An 18,126-nucleotide genomic window follows, 5' to 3' on the forward strand; every position below is an offset into this window, starting at 1 on the left:
AGTGTCCAACCACTGACGATTCATTCTTTTCCGAACAACTGCGCTCGGTGTCGCGAAATCGGGTAGCTAGATCGAAGACCTCAGTGTCTTGACGATGTAGATGGTGTACTTAATTAAAATATTAATATCTAACTCGTTCGAGATATAGGAGATACAAAAGAGTTCACAGAGTAGGTTCTATAATAAAGCTGAATTTTTTGGCCTTCCTTTTACTGAATAAATCACTTAAATTGTACAAAAATAGTTGTTGTAATGTTCTGACCACTTAAAAATTTTTGTTTCGTTCGATATATAGAAGATACAAAAGATTTCACAGAGTAGCCTTTATACTAAGGCTCTCTCAATTTTTTAACGTTCGTTTTACTGAATAAATCACTTAAATTATCTAAAAATGGTTGTTGCAATGCTCTGACCACTTAAAAATTTTTATTTTCGTTCGAGATATAGGAAATACAAAAGCTTTCACAGAGTAGCCCTTATACTAAGGCTCTCTCAATTTTTTAGCGTTCGTTTTACTGAATAAATCACTTAAATTGTATAAAAATACTTGTAATGCTCTGACCACTTAAAAATTTTTGTTTTCGTTCGAGATATAGGAAATACAAAAGCTTTCACAGAGTAGCCCTTATACTAAGGCTCTCTCAATTTTTTAGCGTTCGTTTTACTGAATAAATCACTTAAATTGTATAAAAATACTTGTAATGCTCTGACCACTTAAAAATTTTTGTTTTCGTTCGACATCTAGGAGATACAAAAGCTTTCACAGAGTAGCCCTTATACTAAGGCCCTCTCAATTGTTTAGCGTTCGTTTTACTGAATAAATCACTTAAATTGTACAAAAATACTTGTTGTAATGTTCTGACCACTTAAAAATTTTTGTTTTCGTTCGACATCTAGGAGATACAAAAGCTTTCACAGAGTAGCCCCTATATTAAAGCTCTCTCAATTTTTTAACGTTCGTTTTACTGAATAAATCACTTAAATTATCTAAAAATGGTTGTTGTAATGTTCTGACCACTTAAAAATTTTTGTTTTCATTCGACATCTAGGAGATACAAAAGCTTTCACAGAGTAGCCCTTATACTAAGGCCCTCTCAATTTTTTAGCGTTCGTTTTACCGAATAAATCTCTTCAATTGTACTAAAATAGTTGTCGTGATGCTCTGACCACTTAAAAAATTTTTCTTTGAATAACAAGTCGCGATCCGGGACTGAGCAATTTTTTAATACAATCAGACACGCTTGGATTGTATTAAAACATTTTTTTATGTCTACTCTTCCTGTCGTTCAGTGACGTAACACAGTTTCGGAAGTTGTTACTGTAAATGTGACACGGTTTAGTAAAATAGTTTCTGTAAATGTGGCACAGTTAGGAAGTTGTTTCTGTAAATGTGACTCGCGAAATAATTTCTGAGAATGAAGGTAGTCTAGGGAATAATCTCGGAGAATATTTTTTGTTTTCCGTTTCGAGTGGTACGTTCGAGATCGAGCTCGAACACCGCGATCATGCTTGACGAGATTCATGCGCGCAGCCTCCTCGCGGTTTCGCGTTTCAGCGAGAGCAAAGTTTCCGCGGATCGGAACGGGATTGGCCGGTGGTCGTCGAACAAAAGGCTGCGTTTAATATGTGCATTAATTCGCCGCGTTTCATCGTCAATAATTTATAAGTCGCGGCGTTATTGATTATGGCTGTTGCGCGTCAAGAAAACGGTGACGATCGCACCGCTGCGCGATGGCGGAGGTGAGCCTCCGTTCCTTCAAACATGAAAAAGTGCTATGTAAAAGTATATTTTGAAAGAAATTAATGTTTTCCAATTTTGTGTTTTTTTTTTGTCTCTCTCAATGATGCATGCGCGATCACGAGTTATTATTCAATAAATGAACTATGGATTTGAAGAACTTTGTGCCTGAAAATCGTCGACGAAGTGGCATTTGTTTTCGTTCTTCACTATAAAACGATACCGGTTAACGTGATGAGTAAATATCGCGTTTCTAATCGAATCGGTAAAAATGAAGATTTGCATAAACATCTACCTGGCATTGTTGAAGAGATACGGCACGACAGGTGATTTTTAACCATGAATCATCGCGACTCTTTCAACGTGTGAAAATGAAAAGTTACCTGGTTAACAAGTTAATTAATCTTTATTTCCATTGATATTTACCTGCCGCTTATTATTGCCTCTACGACGATTTTTAGATTTAACTTGCGTGTCGGCGCATTAATATTTATCAGTTCTATTACCGTGCTTGCAATCACTGTAATTCTGATATCCACAAAATTACGTTTCTCGTTAAGAAATCCTGTTCGGTTTCTAAGAAAATGTATACCTGAAAAGATTGTAAAAAAAAATTAAATTTGTCCCTCGATCACCTGAACCCACATGCTTCAGATGCCAAATTCCATTTTCAGCCACCCAAGTATAGTATCCATCGCTGAATACTATTGCCAGCGTGCAATTCCTCCAAATTTCCCTTTTAGGGCAAGGGGCCGAACTACTGTGTACCAATTACTGTGCCTATATTGTTCATACTTATTTTCAAAGCATAATGAATATTGAAAAAGAGATATTACATTTTTTTCATTAGAATCAGTTAATATACATGATATATATATATATCTTTTTTAATATTCACTGTGCTTAAAAAATAATTAGTACACAGTAATTGGTACCCCCAATTGGGTTCCTTACCCTATTGGACAACAAACGTTCCGGTCACCCAAAAACATTTTCCTTCGTTCTCGGACGCCTCTCGAAGATTCCCAAAAAATTCTGACGAATTTCCCAAATGTTTCTCTCCACGAAAAACCACTCAAACTGTCCACACGGCAAATCGATTCATCGGCAATTCCCCCATCGATGCAGGAATCGTTTTTAGTCACTCATAAAAAATAATCAACCAATCGGTGAGTCGGTTACAGGGGAGGCAAGGTACCCCGATCGCGAGAACGTCTCTTTTCATTGAAACATGATCGAGGATCGATTAGCTTGGTTGTTTCGGTGGACAAAATGCAGAGCTTACGAACTATCGCGATGTATGTGACATACTCTATGCTCGCTATCGTACTGCTCGCTACTGGGTAGTCGTGCTCTGATAAACCGTGTGTGATCTGTGATTCGCTACTTGCACTACGATCGAACATTCGATCCGCTATTGTTCTCTAAATGGGAGCTCAAGCGTCTACCTACGACTGCCTACGCTTCCGGCGGGAAATTCAATTTCCATTTTGAGAAATCACCCTGAACAACAAGTATCCCCTTCGTTCAACAATTTTCCGAAACTTCTTACGTAATTTTCAAGCATCTTCGATTGTTAGTCTCGAAAATGGAAAATTCGAGCCTGAGAATTGTTCAAAATCATTGAACCAAAGATGAACCGAGGGAAGAACGTATTCGCGCGTCATTATTTTCACTTTCCGTTGGAGATACCGATGCATCGGTGAAACTGAAAATTATTTACGTCTGCTTGAAATGAAATTGAATTTTTTGGCAAGCAGTTGGAAGTAAATAATTTTTTGTTTTGAGAACATGCTTTAGTATCGGCAATTGAAAGCAAAAGTCAAGATTGAGCGAATACTTTCTTCTCTGTTCTTCTATCTTGTGAGAGGATAATCATCGTCGACCGAAAACATGGAAATTATTTATTGTAAAATGCAAGGAAAGGCTCTCTCGTTATTTCTAAGTAATTTTCTGAGCGATTAAAGGCTGGAATGAACAAGATTGTAAAGAACATCGTAGGACTGCTCGACGCTCGAGCAATCGCCGCCATCTTGGAATACGCGATCAAGGCTAAAGAGACGTTGAAAAAAAGTAAAAAGGAGCTCGCGATTTTTACACGTTTCAGATATCGTTCGTTCCGAGTCTCCGAAGAGGAGAAAAAGAGCTTCTCCTCGGGTTAGGAGATCCATGTTTTCGAATTAAATTTCCCTGGCCTCCATTTTCCTCTAATTCCTGCTACGGTGTCGTGTATGCGTGTGTACGAAAGAATGTAAAGCGTGAACAGTGGAAAACCGAGAATGGATGGGGAGGAAAAAAACACATGCAAATGAGAGACACGTCCCACTATTGTCCTCGTTCCAGAAGGTGCACGGGGAAAGTCTGTGGAAACGACGATCCGTACAAGTGATCCACGGATCGATCGTCGGACGGGAGTGATCGAGGGGGCGAGGGTGGAAGATGCAGGGCCAAAAAAATATGATGAAACCAAAAACAAGTTTTTTTTTGTAAAAAAAAGAGGACAGAATGAGCTGTCGTTTTGTCACTTACCCTTCAGAGAGGATGTTATCATGGGGTCACCTGAAAACGACACAAGTACAATATTGCAGTCAACGTCATGTAATGAAAATGAGAGAAAGAGAGACAGAGAGAGAGAGAGAGAGAAAGAGAGAGAGAGAATAGACAGGCGTAATAATGAGAGAATCGCGATGAAAATTATAAACTCTACGTTTAAAAGCGATGCGAGGGGCATCGAGCTAAAACTGATGAGACAGGTCAAAGAAAGATGTGACAAACAGAGAGAGAGAGAGAGAGAGGTGTGTCTATCTTTTATTCTTTTCCTTTTCTTCTCCCAGTGGACTGTGGTGGCTGGCTGGGGACTAATTAGTCCACAGATCACGTGGATTATTAGTGGTCGGAGGTACTATATTCGGTACGCTCGTGCTGGCGCTTTTGTGAACCTAATGCTCACTTTAGCGCTAGTTTCCGAGTTCGTTCCTGCGTATGCAATTACACAGAACGGTTTTATCGTAACTATTGTCCTGTAAAAGCTTCGGAAATATTCAGGTACTATGCCACGCTATTCTCAGTTTATTAAAATGGATATAATTTTCTATTTAATCTTTGGTCCTCGTTACTGTCACTCGAACACTCTGTACCAACGATTAAAAATATTCTGTAACAATTACGGGGAACAAGAATTATGTAGAAATTTATTTTTGGTCACTATGATTCACTTATCAATTTTCACAAGCAGAAAATTTTTACCATTTCACATTCGAATACTCAAGAAGTAACACACTCAACTAAGGTGATGCTGTGATGAGAGGGGGGGGGGGTGAGGAAAATTCGAAAAATCGTCGGAGGGACCCTGAAAGAAGAGCAAGAGCAGGGCCGTATGTTACGGGGCGCGTGGGCCCAGCATCGTAAAGTAGGGAGGAGGTTCTTTGGGCCGAGATCGCAGCCCGGGGTCAGGGATCAGGCATGCGCCGCAGAAAAGAACGGGAAAACGTTCCTCTGCGAGCAGATAGGGTATCTCCTCGCATAATGCGCAAGTGGGAGGCTCGTACAGGCACGCTTAGGACCGAGAGAACTGTGTCTTCGCGAAGAAGAGCCTTCTTTGTTCACCCGTGTGGCTCCTTCCTACGGGCTCTGTCTTCCTCCTTCCACCTCGTTCGCGGACCTTTATTAGGCTTTGTTTCGCCAAGCCCTTACCACCGGCGATGCCGATTCGTTGCGCCGAGAGCGGCGATGTAATTTTATGCGAGCCTCGCTATTGCTATCGCCACCTTCTACCCTGGTGCCAGGGCAGGCACCTTTTGTACTTCGGGAACTGGGTATCGAAGGTTCGATTTCTGGAGGATGCGAGAGAAAGGATTGGGATTGAGAGGTACTAGAAATCTGTATTCTTGGATTTACGAGCTTTTGGCCGTTCGGTTTGTGAATTTTTGGCAGTTCAAAGTCTTCGAAGAGAAACTGCAATGCGAAGTTCTAGTCACGTTTTGAAACTTACCAATTTCAAATACGTTGGACTTCAAAACTTGCAGCTAACAAAAATACTGAAATTTGAAGTTGCTCAGTTATAAAAATTTCTGTCTTCGGGGCTGCCAAAATTTCCAACTTGGGAGTAGTTATGTTCCAAAGCCCCCAAATCTCACAGTAGTCGGTTGTAAAGCTCTTAAGCTTTAACCCAATCAAGTTCTAAAGCTTCCAAACTTCAAATTATTCAAGTTTTCTGAATCCTTCCAATTTCAAATCAATCAAGTTCTAAAGCTCTCAAACTCCGAATCAATCAAGTTCTCAAACTCCCAATTAATCAAGTTGTAAAGCTTAAAAACTTGAAATCATTCAAGTTTCGGAGACATCAAGTTTCAAGACACTAAAGCTTTAAAGCTTCAAAATCTTAAATAATCAAGTTCTAAAGCGCCCAAACTCCAAATCCATCAAGTTCTAGAGTTCTCAAACTCCAAATCAATCTAGTTCTAAAGTTCCAAACTTCAAATCATTCAAGTTATCTAAATCCCTACAATTTCAAATCAATCAAGTTCTAAAGCTTTCAAGCTTCAAAGGGTTCAAGTTTCGGAGACATCAAACTTCAAGACACTCAAGCTTTAAAGCTCCAAAATCTCAAAGTAATCCAGTTCTAAAGCTGTCAAACTTCAAATCAATCAAGTTCTGTAGCTTTCAAACTTGAAATATATCAAGTTCTAATGTTCGAAACTTCAAATCATTCAAGTTTTCCAGATGTTGCCCATTTCCAATCAATTAAGTTCTAAAGCTGTCAAACTTCAAATAAATCAAGTGCTGCAGCTTTCAAACTTCAAATTTATCAAGTTCTAAAGTTCGAAACTTCAAATCATTCAAGTTTTCCAGATGTTGCCCATTTCCAATCAATTAAGTTCTAAAGCTGTCAAACTTCAAATAAATCAAGTGCTGCAGCTTTCAAACTTCAAATAAATCAAGTGCTGCAGCTTTCAAACTTCAAATAAATCAAGTTGTAAAGTTCGAAACTTCAGATAATTCAAGTTTTCTAGATCCTTCCAATTTAGAATCAATTAAGTTCTAAAGCTATCGAACTTCAACATTCAAGTTTTAGAAACATCAAACTTCAAATCAATCAAGCTTTAAGGCCTTCAAATTTAAAGTCAATCAAGTTCTAAAGCTTCCAAAATTCAAATCATACAAATTTTTAAAATCCCAAACTCCAAAACAACGAAGCTGTAAATCCTTTAAACTTCTAGTTTCAAAGCTTTCAACTTCCAGTCAATCAAGTTCGGAAGCCAAAAAGCTTTGAATCATTGAAGTTCTGAGAACCTCAAACATCAAAGTGATCAAATTCTAGTGCTCAAGCTTTAAATCAATGAATGATAAAGTACCTCAAATTTCCACTTAATCAAGTTGCAAAGCTCTCAAGATCAAATGAATCAAATTCGGAAGCCAGAAAGCTTCAAGTCACTGAAGTTCTGAGAACCTCAAAAATCAAAGTGAACAAAATACTAGTGCTCAAGCTTTAACTCAATAATTGTTAAAGTTCCCCAAACTTTTAATCAAGTTTCGAAGCTCTCGAGGTAAAGTCAATCAAGTTCTGAAGGCCTCAAACTTCAATATAATCAAATTCCAGTTTCGTTGTTTGCAATCTTCAAAGACTAACTTTCAAAGTGTGAAACCCGCAAAGCTCTCAAACAGAAACATCTCCAAGATTCGCAACAAAATCTCAAAGATTCAGACTGGTAAATTTCCAGTAAAAGACAGGTTGTCTAACGTTCGCGTTTCCGAGGTAAAAATAAACGTTCCCGAACCAGCTGTTATCGTGGTCCAAACGAGCAAACGAAAATGCCAGCCACAATTGCGGAACGAAACGAATAAACAAAGCAAAATGTCGATTCGAGTACCGAACGGTTGGATAATGCGTTTAATCGGTTGATTAGAGGGAATGATATTGGCAGAAGCTGGTATCCCCAAGCAGAAGTGTAAATCCATTCACTGTCAGGATGCAATTATACCGGTGCATCGGAACGCTAACTAGCCGAGGTTTCGAGTTAATCGTGAATATGAATTATCGCGTGTTTTCCCTCTTATAACAGGGCCCCGATGCGTGGCCACCGTTCCTCGTTTCAACGTTTAGAGACAGTACTATCATTTACTCGCGATTGAACACGCTGAATGTAATTGAACATTGTGCAGCCTTAAAGGTAGTCGGCACTTGCTGTCAGCTTTCAACCCTTGTGCTTCGAAAGCCCTGAGTTATCTCGCTGCAATATTCTTTGGCTTTGAGACACCGACTTCTTGGGTCCTACAATTTCAATGCTTCTCGATCTTCGGGTTCTGAAGCTGTTATTTCGAGTTTCAACTCTTCATCGACTAAGCTAGTGATTTCGAAGGCTATTGAACTATTATGATCCCTGAGTTCCAGGGACCAAAAATAACAGCTATTCTAAAACTTCCTACGATAAAAATCGTTAATAACAAGTTGATTATTATTGAAATTTAAGATAATCTACACAAAATATAAAGACAAAAATTAAAAGAACAAAATGATTAAAAAATATCGATTTATATACTTTTTGGTTACAAATAATCTCGGAGAAATAGTCTCAGAGTCAGAGAACTTCGATGGTCTTGGATTCTACAATTTCCGAAACACCCACAGTTCCAAAATTCTCGGGCTACTTAATTCCTAAGATTTTGATTTCAAAGAAACTCCAGAGAAACACAGATTCCATATTTTCTAAAAGATATCGATCCCAATTGTTCCCCTTGTTTTCCAACAATCATTGGTTAATAGATCAAAACTGTAGCAATGATAATTTGTATCGCGGACCACCAAGTCAAGGAACATAATCCAACAATTTCTGTCATGATTATCATCGAAAAGAAAGTGATTAAGATTTCGATATAGTACGGCGATCGAGAAGCTTCTTAATAGGCTCGCGGTGTATGAAGCGTTAAGTTTCATACGTGTCCAATGATCCAGGATCAAGGATCGCGGCGGCGCGGCGTACGGTCCTCCGACGAGACAGTGGCCCCTGAATCTGCATCGGTGCGTGCATCTGCTTGCACATTGCACATGCAAGCCATGCCGGCGCGTGTGGGCCGAGCAGATCTTCCGGTGGATTTCGCAGGATGACTCATCCTGCATCTTGTTCCTTGAATCGTTCGTTATTCTTCGAACTGGCCGAACGGTGTACGAAATGTCGAGGATCGTCTCGGAGGGATCGACGAACGATCAAGAACCAAACCCGTCGATCGCCGACCCGCCGACCACAAACGTTCGGTGAAATCAAAGCAAATTATTATTTTAATCACTTTTTCTATCCTCTTACATTTTGCAGACTACAAATTTGGAACATTCTATCTTTCACTGCATAAATGCAGTTTTCAGTCTGGAGAAATACAGTGATCTATACGTCGCCAAGGCCTGGATGATAAACGTCGCGAGATTATCCCCACCCCGATAGGCCTCGGACACCGAGGAGTGTAAACATAACGCGGGTATGTCTCCTGGACGATAAATGACGCTGTCAAGACCCGTGTTGTTGACATATATCGAGAATTCACTGTAACTCGAAATTAAATTCTAAAATAAATAATATGATGTCAGAAAAACCTGTGAATAGTTCGAAGTGTCAGACAGCTTATGAAAGATAGAGTATCAGAAACTTTTGTGGTGAATTAAAAGTTTTAGAAATTCAGTAATTATCTCATAGTGTCAGAAAGCTCGTGATGAGTTCAAAGTGTCAAAAATTTCCTACACAACCTAATAACCAGACTGCGGATCTTTATGCGAAATAAAAATATTGTGCGTCAATTGGAAAAAACAGGAGCCAAGTAAAAAGTTCTTTTTCTACTAATTTCAGTAATTAAAAATACTAGGTACACTGACGTGTTCAAACTCTATTAACTTCTCATTGGATCAAATTGCACCTACCGATTGTCCTCAAAAACACATCAAATCCGCAGCGTACTAATAACAAGTTGGAACCTAACTCTGCGCAAGAGGTGGTTAGGTATAAAATTGTCGGTTCCTCCAGGGATAGGAAACAGCGTCCGTCATTATGATTTTTCCCGAGTAAACCGTCACGAAAAAGCGCATAGCGGGTGACCCGACATTACAACGCGAAGTTGACATAAATCCCGGCTAATGTGCATTGAGCCTCCATGACTCAGCGGTATTATATTAAATACCCGGAGGCGGGTCAAACGGGTATAGTAAGCTGTCGGGGAAGGAGTATGCCGAAGCAGCATCGTCGAGGAGGAAATCGATTATTCGTCGACCATAAGGCCGTATCCTGGGATCGTCCGCTTAGGAATCAACACTGACCACTGAGTTTAGATCCTGAAACGTTGCATTATCCTCGGCAACGAGACGGAACGCCTTCGGCGTCCTTGAGGCCGACGGTAACGACGACGCGAGCCGCAGGATCCTCGATCGATTACGCTCGTAGCGTCGCATTCTTCTCGTTCGTTACGTACAAGGAGAATATTCTCCTCGTTCGTTTAGATCAGGATTTTTCGAATCTCTATCCTGAGGACGGAAAACGAGCCACAATTGCTTGATGAAAAGGACGAACATGCTCCAGAGACCAATTCTTCAAGATTAATATTGAGAGGTTAGGGATAGGGTTTAATGGATCCTCGGGACTGGTTTAAATAAACAGTGTCTCCTATAATTCGCGAATTTGCCAGAAGTACCAATCGTGACGTTCGCGCATTCGCGTGTCCTGCGAACTCGGCCGACTTCCGGTCTCCGGGGAATTTTCCATTTTTTTTCTCTATCTCTATCCTGTTTTCTCTCGCTCGTCTTTTTTTCACTGACATAGTCAAGTTCTAAAGTTCTCAAACTCCAAATCAATCAAGTTCAAATGATCCAAACTCCAAATCGCGCAAGCTTTCGAAATCTTTCCCAATTTCAAGTCAAGCAAGTTCCAAAGTTCTCAAACTCCAGATCAGTCAAGTTCTAGAGTTTTCAAACTCCAAATCAATCAAGTTCTAAAGCTTTCAAACTTCAAATCATTCAAGTTTCAGAGACATCAAGCTTCAAGACACTCAAGCTTTAAAGCTCCAAAATCTCAAAGTAATCAAGTTCTAAAGCGCCCAAACTCCAAATCAATCGAATTACAGAGTTCTCCAAGTAGTAGGACCAAGCACCAAGTGGGAGTAGTTAAGTTCTAAAGCTCCCAAATCATAAAGTAGTCAGTTTTAAAGCTCTCAAGCTTCAACTCAATCAAGTTCTATAGCTCTCCGAATTCAAATCGATCAAGTTCTGAAGCTTCCAAACTTCAAATCATTCAAGTTTTCTAGATCCTTCCAATTTCATACCAATCAAGTTCTAAATCTTTCAAACTTCAAATCAATCAAGTTCTGCAGCTTTCAAACTTGAAATCAATCAAGTTCCAAAGCTCTCAAACGCCGAATCAATCAAGTTCTCAAACTCCCAATTAATCAAGTTGAAAAGCTTAAAAACTTCAAATCATTCAAGTTTTGGAGACATCAAATTTCAAGACACTAAAGCTTTAAAGCTTCAAAATCTTAAATAATCAAGTTCTAAAGCGCCCAAACTCCAAATCCATCAAGTTCTAGAGTTCTCAAACTCCAAATCAATCAAGTTCTAAAGCTTCCAAACTTCAAATCATTCAAGTTTTCTAGATCCTTCCAATTTCATACCAATCAAGTTCTAAATCTTTCAAACTTCAAATCAATCAAGTTCTGCCGCTTTCAAACTTGAAATCAATCAAGTTCTAAAGTTCGAAACTTCAAATCATTCAAGTTTTCTAGATCCTTCCCATTTCAAATCAATTAAGTTCTAAAGCTGTCAAACTTCAAATCATTCAAGTTTTAGAAACATCAAACTTCAAATCAATCTAGCTTTAAGGCCTTCAAATTTCAAGTCAATCAAGTTCTAAAGCTTTCAAAATCCAAGTCATACAAATTTTAAAAACCACAAATTTCAAAACAACGGAGCTCTAAATCCTTTAAACTTCTAGTTTCAAAGCTTTCAACTTCAAGTCAATCAAGTTCGGAAGCCAGAAAGCTTCGAATCATTGAAGTTCGGAAAACCTCAAACTTCAAAGTGCTCAAATACTAGTGCTCAAGCTTTGAATCAATAAATGTTAAAATACGCCAAACTTCCACTTAATCAAGTTGAGGACTCAAAACGAGCCACAATTGCTTGCTGAAAAGGACGACCATGCTCCAGAGGCGAATTCTTCGAGATTAATATTGAGAGGTTAGGGATAGGGTTCAATGGATCCTCGGGACTGGTTTAAACGAACTCTGCTACAATTCGCGAATTTGCCAGGAGTACCAATCGTGACGTTCGCGCACTCGCGTGTCCTGACTACTAGGCCGACTTCCGGTCTCCGGGGAATTTTCCATTTTTTTTCTCTATCTCTATCCCGTTCTTTCTCGCTCGTCTTTTTTTCACTGACATAGTCAAGGCTCCGGCCAGGCTTCCGTTGAACGTCCTTCGTGTGCTCCTGGGCATTGTTTCAGCGGAACGATTCGGCCGCGATTGTTCTAACAGCGCTTTATGCTATTTAGATCGTGACATCGAGACTGGGCGCTTCCGACGGTACACCTTTCGTTTTGTTTGCTGCGTGCTGTGAGCTTCGGTCTTGATCCGATCACTATACTTGTAATTAGACTGCCTATCTCTCCGTGCAACATTCAAATTTTATTTCTTCTATCAATAATTTCAACCCGTTGCACTCGAGGCTATTTCTAGTTAAAAATTCAGACGTTTCATTCGATTCAGAATATTTTATTATTCTCAATTATTATCACAATATATATATATTATAAAATATATAAGTTATCGACAAGTTAACAAGTTAAAAATAATATAATTGCATTCTTAAAGTCGCCTGGTCTTTACTATTCTGTCTTTGTTATTATAAATAAATTGAGAGAGTATTCTTAAAATCGCCTGGTTTTTACTATTTTGTGATTGTAATTATAAGTAAATTGAGTGACTGAAATTTAGTTTTGCGATTAATAAAGATTGTGACCTGGACAGGTTTCATTTGTTTACGTATCCGTGAAGGATATTTCTTAATCATTGCTTGTTCGTAATTGTTAGAGATAAATCGCAAGGAGAACGGCGCTTTTTATGTGCAACGTTTTTATGAATAATAGGTATCCATTTATCCGATTAGTCCATTTTGATCCTTCAATTAAACACTTTCTGCTCTATAAAGCCTTGTTGTCCTCGTAATTATTAAAATCGACTCAGTACTGGAATTTGTTTGCTTCATATATGACACTATTTTTATAGAAAAAAACTCGTTTATCCTTGTTCACCTTCTGCGATTTTTTCCAGCGAAATGCTGTTTAATTTGTTCGGTACCTTTTATAGTTCCCTATAATTTCCTTAATTATTCCCACTGAGCATAGACGTTCATAATTATAGGAATTAAGCCAGAGATAGTGAAATATTTTTTTGAGAATAGATATTTCCAATATTTTAATCATGAACAGGACGGTATAAAATTTTACCGAACCCCATAAAAATTCGCAGAATAATAACAGTACAATCCTTTCACGACAGCTCATTCTCGAAACAAATAATTTTTCGTTCAATAAACCAACGCTTTCAGCCGATTCGTTCGACGGCATAAAATGCGCAATCCCCGCGGCGATCGGTATTGCAAATCGCAACGACGCGACGCGACGGTGGCCGGCGTGCTATAGTAATCAAATTCGCGGACAGCAGCTCGCGGAACGGTCGCAGCGCGTTTCTGTAAATATTGGCGAATTATTCAGGCTGTTAAGGAGAAACGCTCTCGCCTCGGAATTCATCGCGCGACGGAGAGGACTCCGCGATTTGAATAAAAGAAGAAACTATGAAACAGTATGACGCCGCTCGTGGAAACGGCGAACGATTAGATACGGTTTTCATGTACCGCCACTCCGGATGATGGACGTCGCTGTTTATTCCGGCCTCGGGATTACCCGTGTGTATTTCCATGGGAGAAAAATAACGGCACGCACGGGGCCGCTCTCTGCGTATTCGTAACAATGCGAGTATGGTCAGCGAAGTAGGGACATTTTCCCTTGCCGACGAATTTTTCCAACCTCCCACGATTTTACACTGGAAATCTTTCCGGGGATTCTGGGTTTTGATAGAATTTTTGTAGCTCTGGATATAGGTTCGCATAAAGTAGAAATTGCTCTTTATTTACTACCAAAATTGCGTAGAATGTTCTATTGGTTAGGAGAAACGATTGAACGTGTCAGAAGAATGCAGTGGTGACGTCAAAAGGACATTTTCCCTTGCCGACGAATTTTTCCAAACTTCCACGATTTTACAGTGGAAATCTTTCCGGGGATTCTGGGTTCTGATAGAATTTTTGTGGCTCTGGATATTGGTTCGCATAAAGTAGAAATTGCTCTTTATTTACTACCAAAAGTGTATAGAATGTTTTATTGACTAGGAGAAACGATTGAAAGTGTCAGAAGGGTGCAGTGGTGACGTCAAAAGGACATTTTCCCTTGCCGACGAATTTTTCCAAGCTCCCACGATTTTACACTGGAAATCTTTCCGGGGATTTTGGGTTCTGATAGAACTTTTGTGGCTCTGGATATTGGTTCGCATAAAGTAGAAATTGCTCTTTATTTACTACCAAAATTGCGTAGAATGTTTTATTGGTTAGGAGAAGTGATTGAAAGTGTCAGAAGGATGCAGTGGTGACGTCAAAAGGACATTTTCCCTTGCCGACGAATTTTTCCAAACTTCCACGATTTTACAGTGGAAATCTTTCCGGGGATTTTGGGTTTTGATAGAATTTTTGTGGCTCTGGACATTGGTTCGCATAAAGTAGAAATTGCACTTTATTTACTATCAAAATTGCGTAGAATGTTTTATTGGTTAGGAGAAACGATTGAAAGTGTCAGAAGGATGTAGTGGTGACGTCAAAAGGACATTTTCCCTTCGAGATGAATTTTCGCACGGGAAGCTGCTTCGATTTTAAAGCACAATTTTTTGGGAAACGCATGAAGCAGTCACAGAGGAAGTAGAATTTTTATTTGTTACAAAGATTGAATAACACCTTCCGTTGGGAAGAAGAAACGATTGAAAGCACCAGGAAATTGTGAGAGACTGTAAGCATAAAGCTCTCAAAACTTTGATTACGATAGGAAGATTATTGAAGGTACATTTCTCTATATAAGTCGCCAAGGCCTGTATGATAAACGTCGCAGAAATATCCCCACTACCGCGGGGTATACACCTTTAGGGGCCACGAAGCTCGAGAGGCCTCGGAGTGTAAACATAACACGGATATGTCTCCTGAACGATATATGTCGCTGGCAAGACCCGTGTCGTTGACATATATCGAGAATTCACTATATTGAAGGTACCGCGCCTGTGGAGTACATAACTGTTTTCAATTCTAGAGTATTATTTTGCCCAAAAATCCATAGTTCAGCTTTAGCAGCTTTCACCACAATTGTTCAAATTTTCATTGCAATTTCGATTTTTCGGAGCTCTTCCGCCTACGGGACTTTTCAGCGGACTTCCGGTCTCCGAGGAATTTTCCATTTTTTTTCTCTATTTCTATCCCGTTTTCTATCGCTCGTCTTCTTTTCACTGACATAGTCAAGTTCTAAAGTTCTCGAACTCCAAATCAATCAAGTTCTAATGATCCGAACTCGAAATCGCGCAAGCTTTCGAAATCTTTCCCAATTTCGAGTCAAGCAAGTTCCAAAGCTCTCAAGCTCCAAATCAATCAAATTCTAGAGTTTCTAAATTCCAAATCAATCGCGTTCTAAAGTTCTCAAACTCCAGATCAATCCAGTTCTACTGCGTCCGTGGAGTACATAACTGTTTTCAATTCTGGAGTATTATTTTGCGCAAAAATCCACAGTCCAGCTTTAGCAGTTTTCATCACAATTGTTCAAATTTTCATTGCAATTTCGATTTTTCGGAGCTCTTCCGCCTACGGGACATTTCAGCGGACTTCCGGTCTCCGAGGAATTTTCCATTTTTTTTCTCTATTTCTATCCCGTTTTCTATCGCTCGTCTTCTTTTCACTGACATAGTCAAGTTCTAAAGTTCTCGAACTCCAAATCAATCAAGTTCTAATGATCCGAACTCGAAATCGCGCAAGCTTTCGAAATCTTTCCCAATTTCGAGTCAAGCAAGTTCCAAAGCTCTCAAGCTCCAAATCAATCAAATTCTAGAGCTTTTAAATTCCAAATCAATCGCGTTCTAAAGTTCTCAAACTCCAGATCAATCCAGTTCTACTGCGTCCGTGTAGTACACAACTGTTTTCAATTCTGGAGTATTATTTTGCGCAAAAATCCACAGTCCAGCTTTAGCAGCTTTCACCACAATTGTTTAATTTTTCATTACAACTTTGATTTTTCGGAGCTCTTCCGCCTACGGGACTTTTCAGCGGACTTCCGGTCTCCGAGGAATTTTCCATTTTTTTTCTCTATTTCTATCCCGTTTTCTATCGCTCGTCTTCTTTTCACTGACATAGTCAAGTTCTAAAGTTCTCGAACTCCAAATCAATCAAGTTCTAATGATCCGAACTCGAAATCGCGCAAGCTTTCGAAATCTTTCCCAATTTCGAGTCAAGCAAGTTCCAAAGCTCTCAAGCTCCAAATCAATCAAATTCTAGAGCTTTTAAATTCCAAATCAATCGCGTTCTAAAGTTCTCAAACTCCAGATCAATCCAGTTCTACTGCGTCCGTGTAGTACATAACTGTTTTCAATTCTGGAGTATTATTTTGCGCAAAAATCCACAGTCCAGCTTTAGCAGCTTTCACCACAATTGTTTAATTTTTCATTACAACTTTGATTTTTCGGAGCTCTTCCGCCTACGGGACTTTTCAGCGGACTTCCGGTCTCCGAGGAATTTTCCATTTTTTTTCTCTATTTCTATCCCGTTTTCTATCGCTCGTCTTCTTTTCACTGACATAGTCAAGTTCTAAAGTTCTCGAACTCCAAATCAATCAAGTTCTAATGATCCGAACTCCAAATCGCGCAAGCTTTCGAAATCTTTCCCAATTTCGAGTCAAGCAAGTTCCAAAGCTCTCAAGCTCCAAATCAATCAAATTCTAGAGCTTTTAAATTCCAAATCAATCGCGTTCTAAAGTTCTCAAACTCCAGATCAATCCAGTTCTACTGCGTCCGTGTAGTACACAACTGTTTTCAATTCTGGAGTATTATTTTGCGCAAAAATCCACAGTCCAGCTTTAGCAGCTTTCACCACAATTGTTCAAATTTTCATTGCAATTTCGATTTTTCGGAGCTCTTCCGCCTACGGGACATTTCAGCGGACTTCCGGTCTCCGAGGAATTTTCCATTTTTTTTCTCTATTTCTATCCCGTTTTCTATCGCTCGTCTTCTTTTCACTGACATAGTCAAGTTCTAAAGTTCTCGAACTCCAAATCAATCAAGTTCTAATGATCCGAACTCCAAATCGCGCAAGCTTTCGAAATCTTTCCCAATTTCGAGTCAAGCAAGTTCCAAAGCTCTCAAGCTCCAAATCAATCAAATTCTAGAGCTTTTAAATTCCAAATCAATCGCGTTCTAAAGTTCTCAAACTCCAGATCAATCCAGTTCTACTGCGTCCGTGTAGTACACAACTGTTTTCAATTCTGGAGTATTATTTTGCGCAAAAATCCACAGTCCAGCTTTAGCAGCTTTCACCACAATTGTTTAATTTTTCATTACAACTTTGATTTTTCGGAGCTCTTCCGCCTACGGGACTTTTCAGCGGACTTCCGGTCTCCGAGGAATTTTCCATTTTTTTTCTCTATTTCTATCCCGTTTTCTATCGCTCGTCTTCTTTTCACTGACATAGTCAAGTTCTAAAGTTCTCGAACTCCAAATCAATCAAGTTCTAATGATCCGAACTCGAAATCGCGCAAGCTTTCGAAATCTTTCCCAATTTCGAGTCAAGCAAGTTCCAAAGCTCTCAAGCTCCAAATCAATCAAATTCTAGAGTTTCTAAATTCCAAATCAATCGCGTTCTAAAGTTCTCAAACTCCAGATCAATCCAGTTCTACTGCGTCCGTGGAGTACATAACTGTTTTCAATTCTGGAGTATTATTTTGCGCAAAAATCCACAGTCCAGCTTTAGCAGTTTTCATCACAATTGTTCAAATTTTCATTACAATTTCGATTTTTCGGAGCTCTTCCGCCTACAGGACTCTTCAGCGGAGGACTATAGAGGATTTTGGGATCGGGATCGTCGTTTTCCGGCGTGCGGGATCGCCGCGGGCGAGTTAGATCGTTTCATTCTAATGGTCGGTGGGCAAGATCGCAATTTCCGTTCCCGTTCGAATTGCAGCCGGATAACAAAAAAGAAGGAGGCAGATTAGAAAGCGACGGAGAGCCGGCGATCGAGGAATGGTTTTGCTACATTTTTCACCGGCACGATCCATCGCGTTCTACCCTGTCC

At 39.5% G+C, this 18,126-nt stretch overlaps 1 protein-coding gene across 5 annotated transcripts in view; it reads right to left on the minus strand.

Annotated features, from left to right (window-relative positions):
- Nucleotides 1–18,126, minus strand: part of LOC143358945 (thyrotroph embryonic factor) — a 209,737-nt gene that overhangs the window by 119,198 nt on the left and 72,413 nt on the right. For 3 of the 5 annotated variants that reach the window (XM_076796554.1, XM_076796547.1, XM_076796564.1), the window contains one exon: nucleotides 4,268–4,297. The exons of the other annotated variants lie outside the window; for them this stretch is intronic. In XM_076796554.1, coding sequence (XP_076652669.1) covers nucleotides 4,268–4,297 — 30 coding nt within the window. The remainder of the gene's footprint in view (nucleotides 1–4,267; nucleotides 4,298–18,126) is intronic. 5 annotated transcript variants of the gene reach the window in all.

This window comes from Halictus rubicundus, chromosome 1, assembly GCF_050948215.1.
Source record: "Halictus rubicundus isolate RS-2024b chromosome 1, iyHalRubi1_principal, whole genome shotgun sequence".
Taxonomy (NCBI): Eukaryota; Metazoa; Arthropoda; class Insecta; order Hymenoptera; family Halictidae; genus Halictus; species Halictus rubicundus.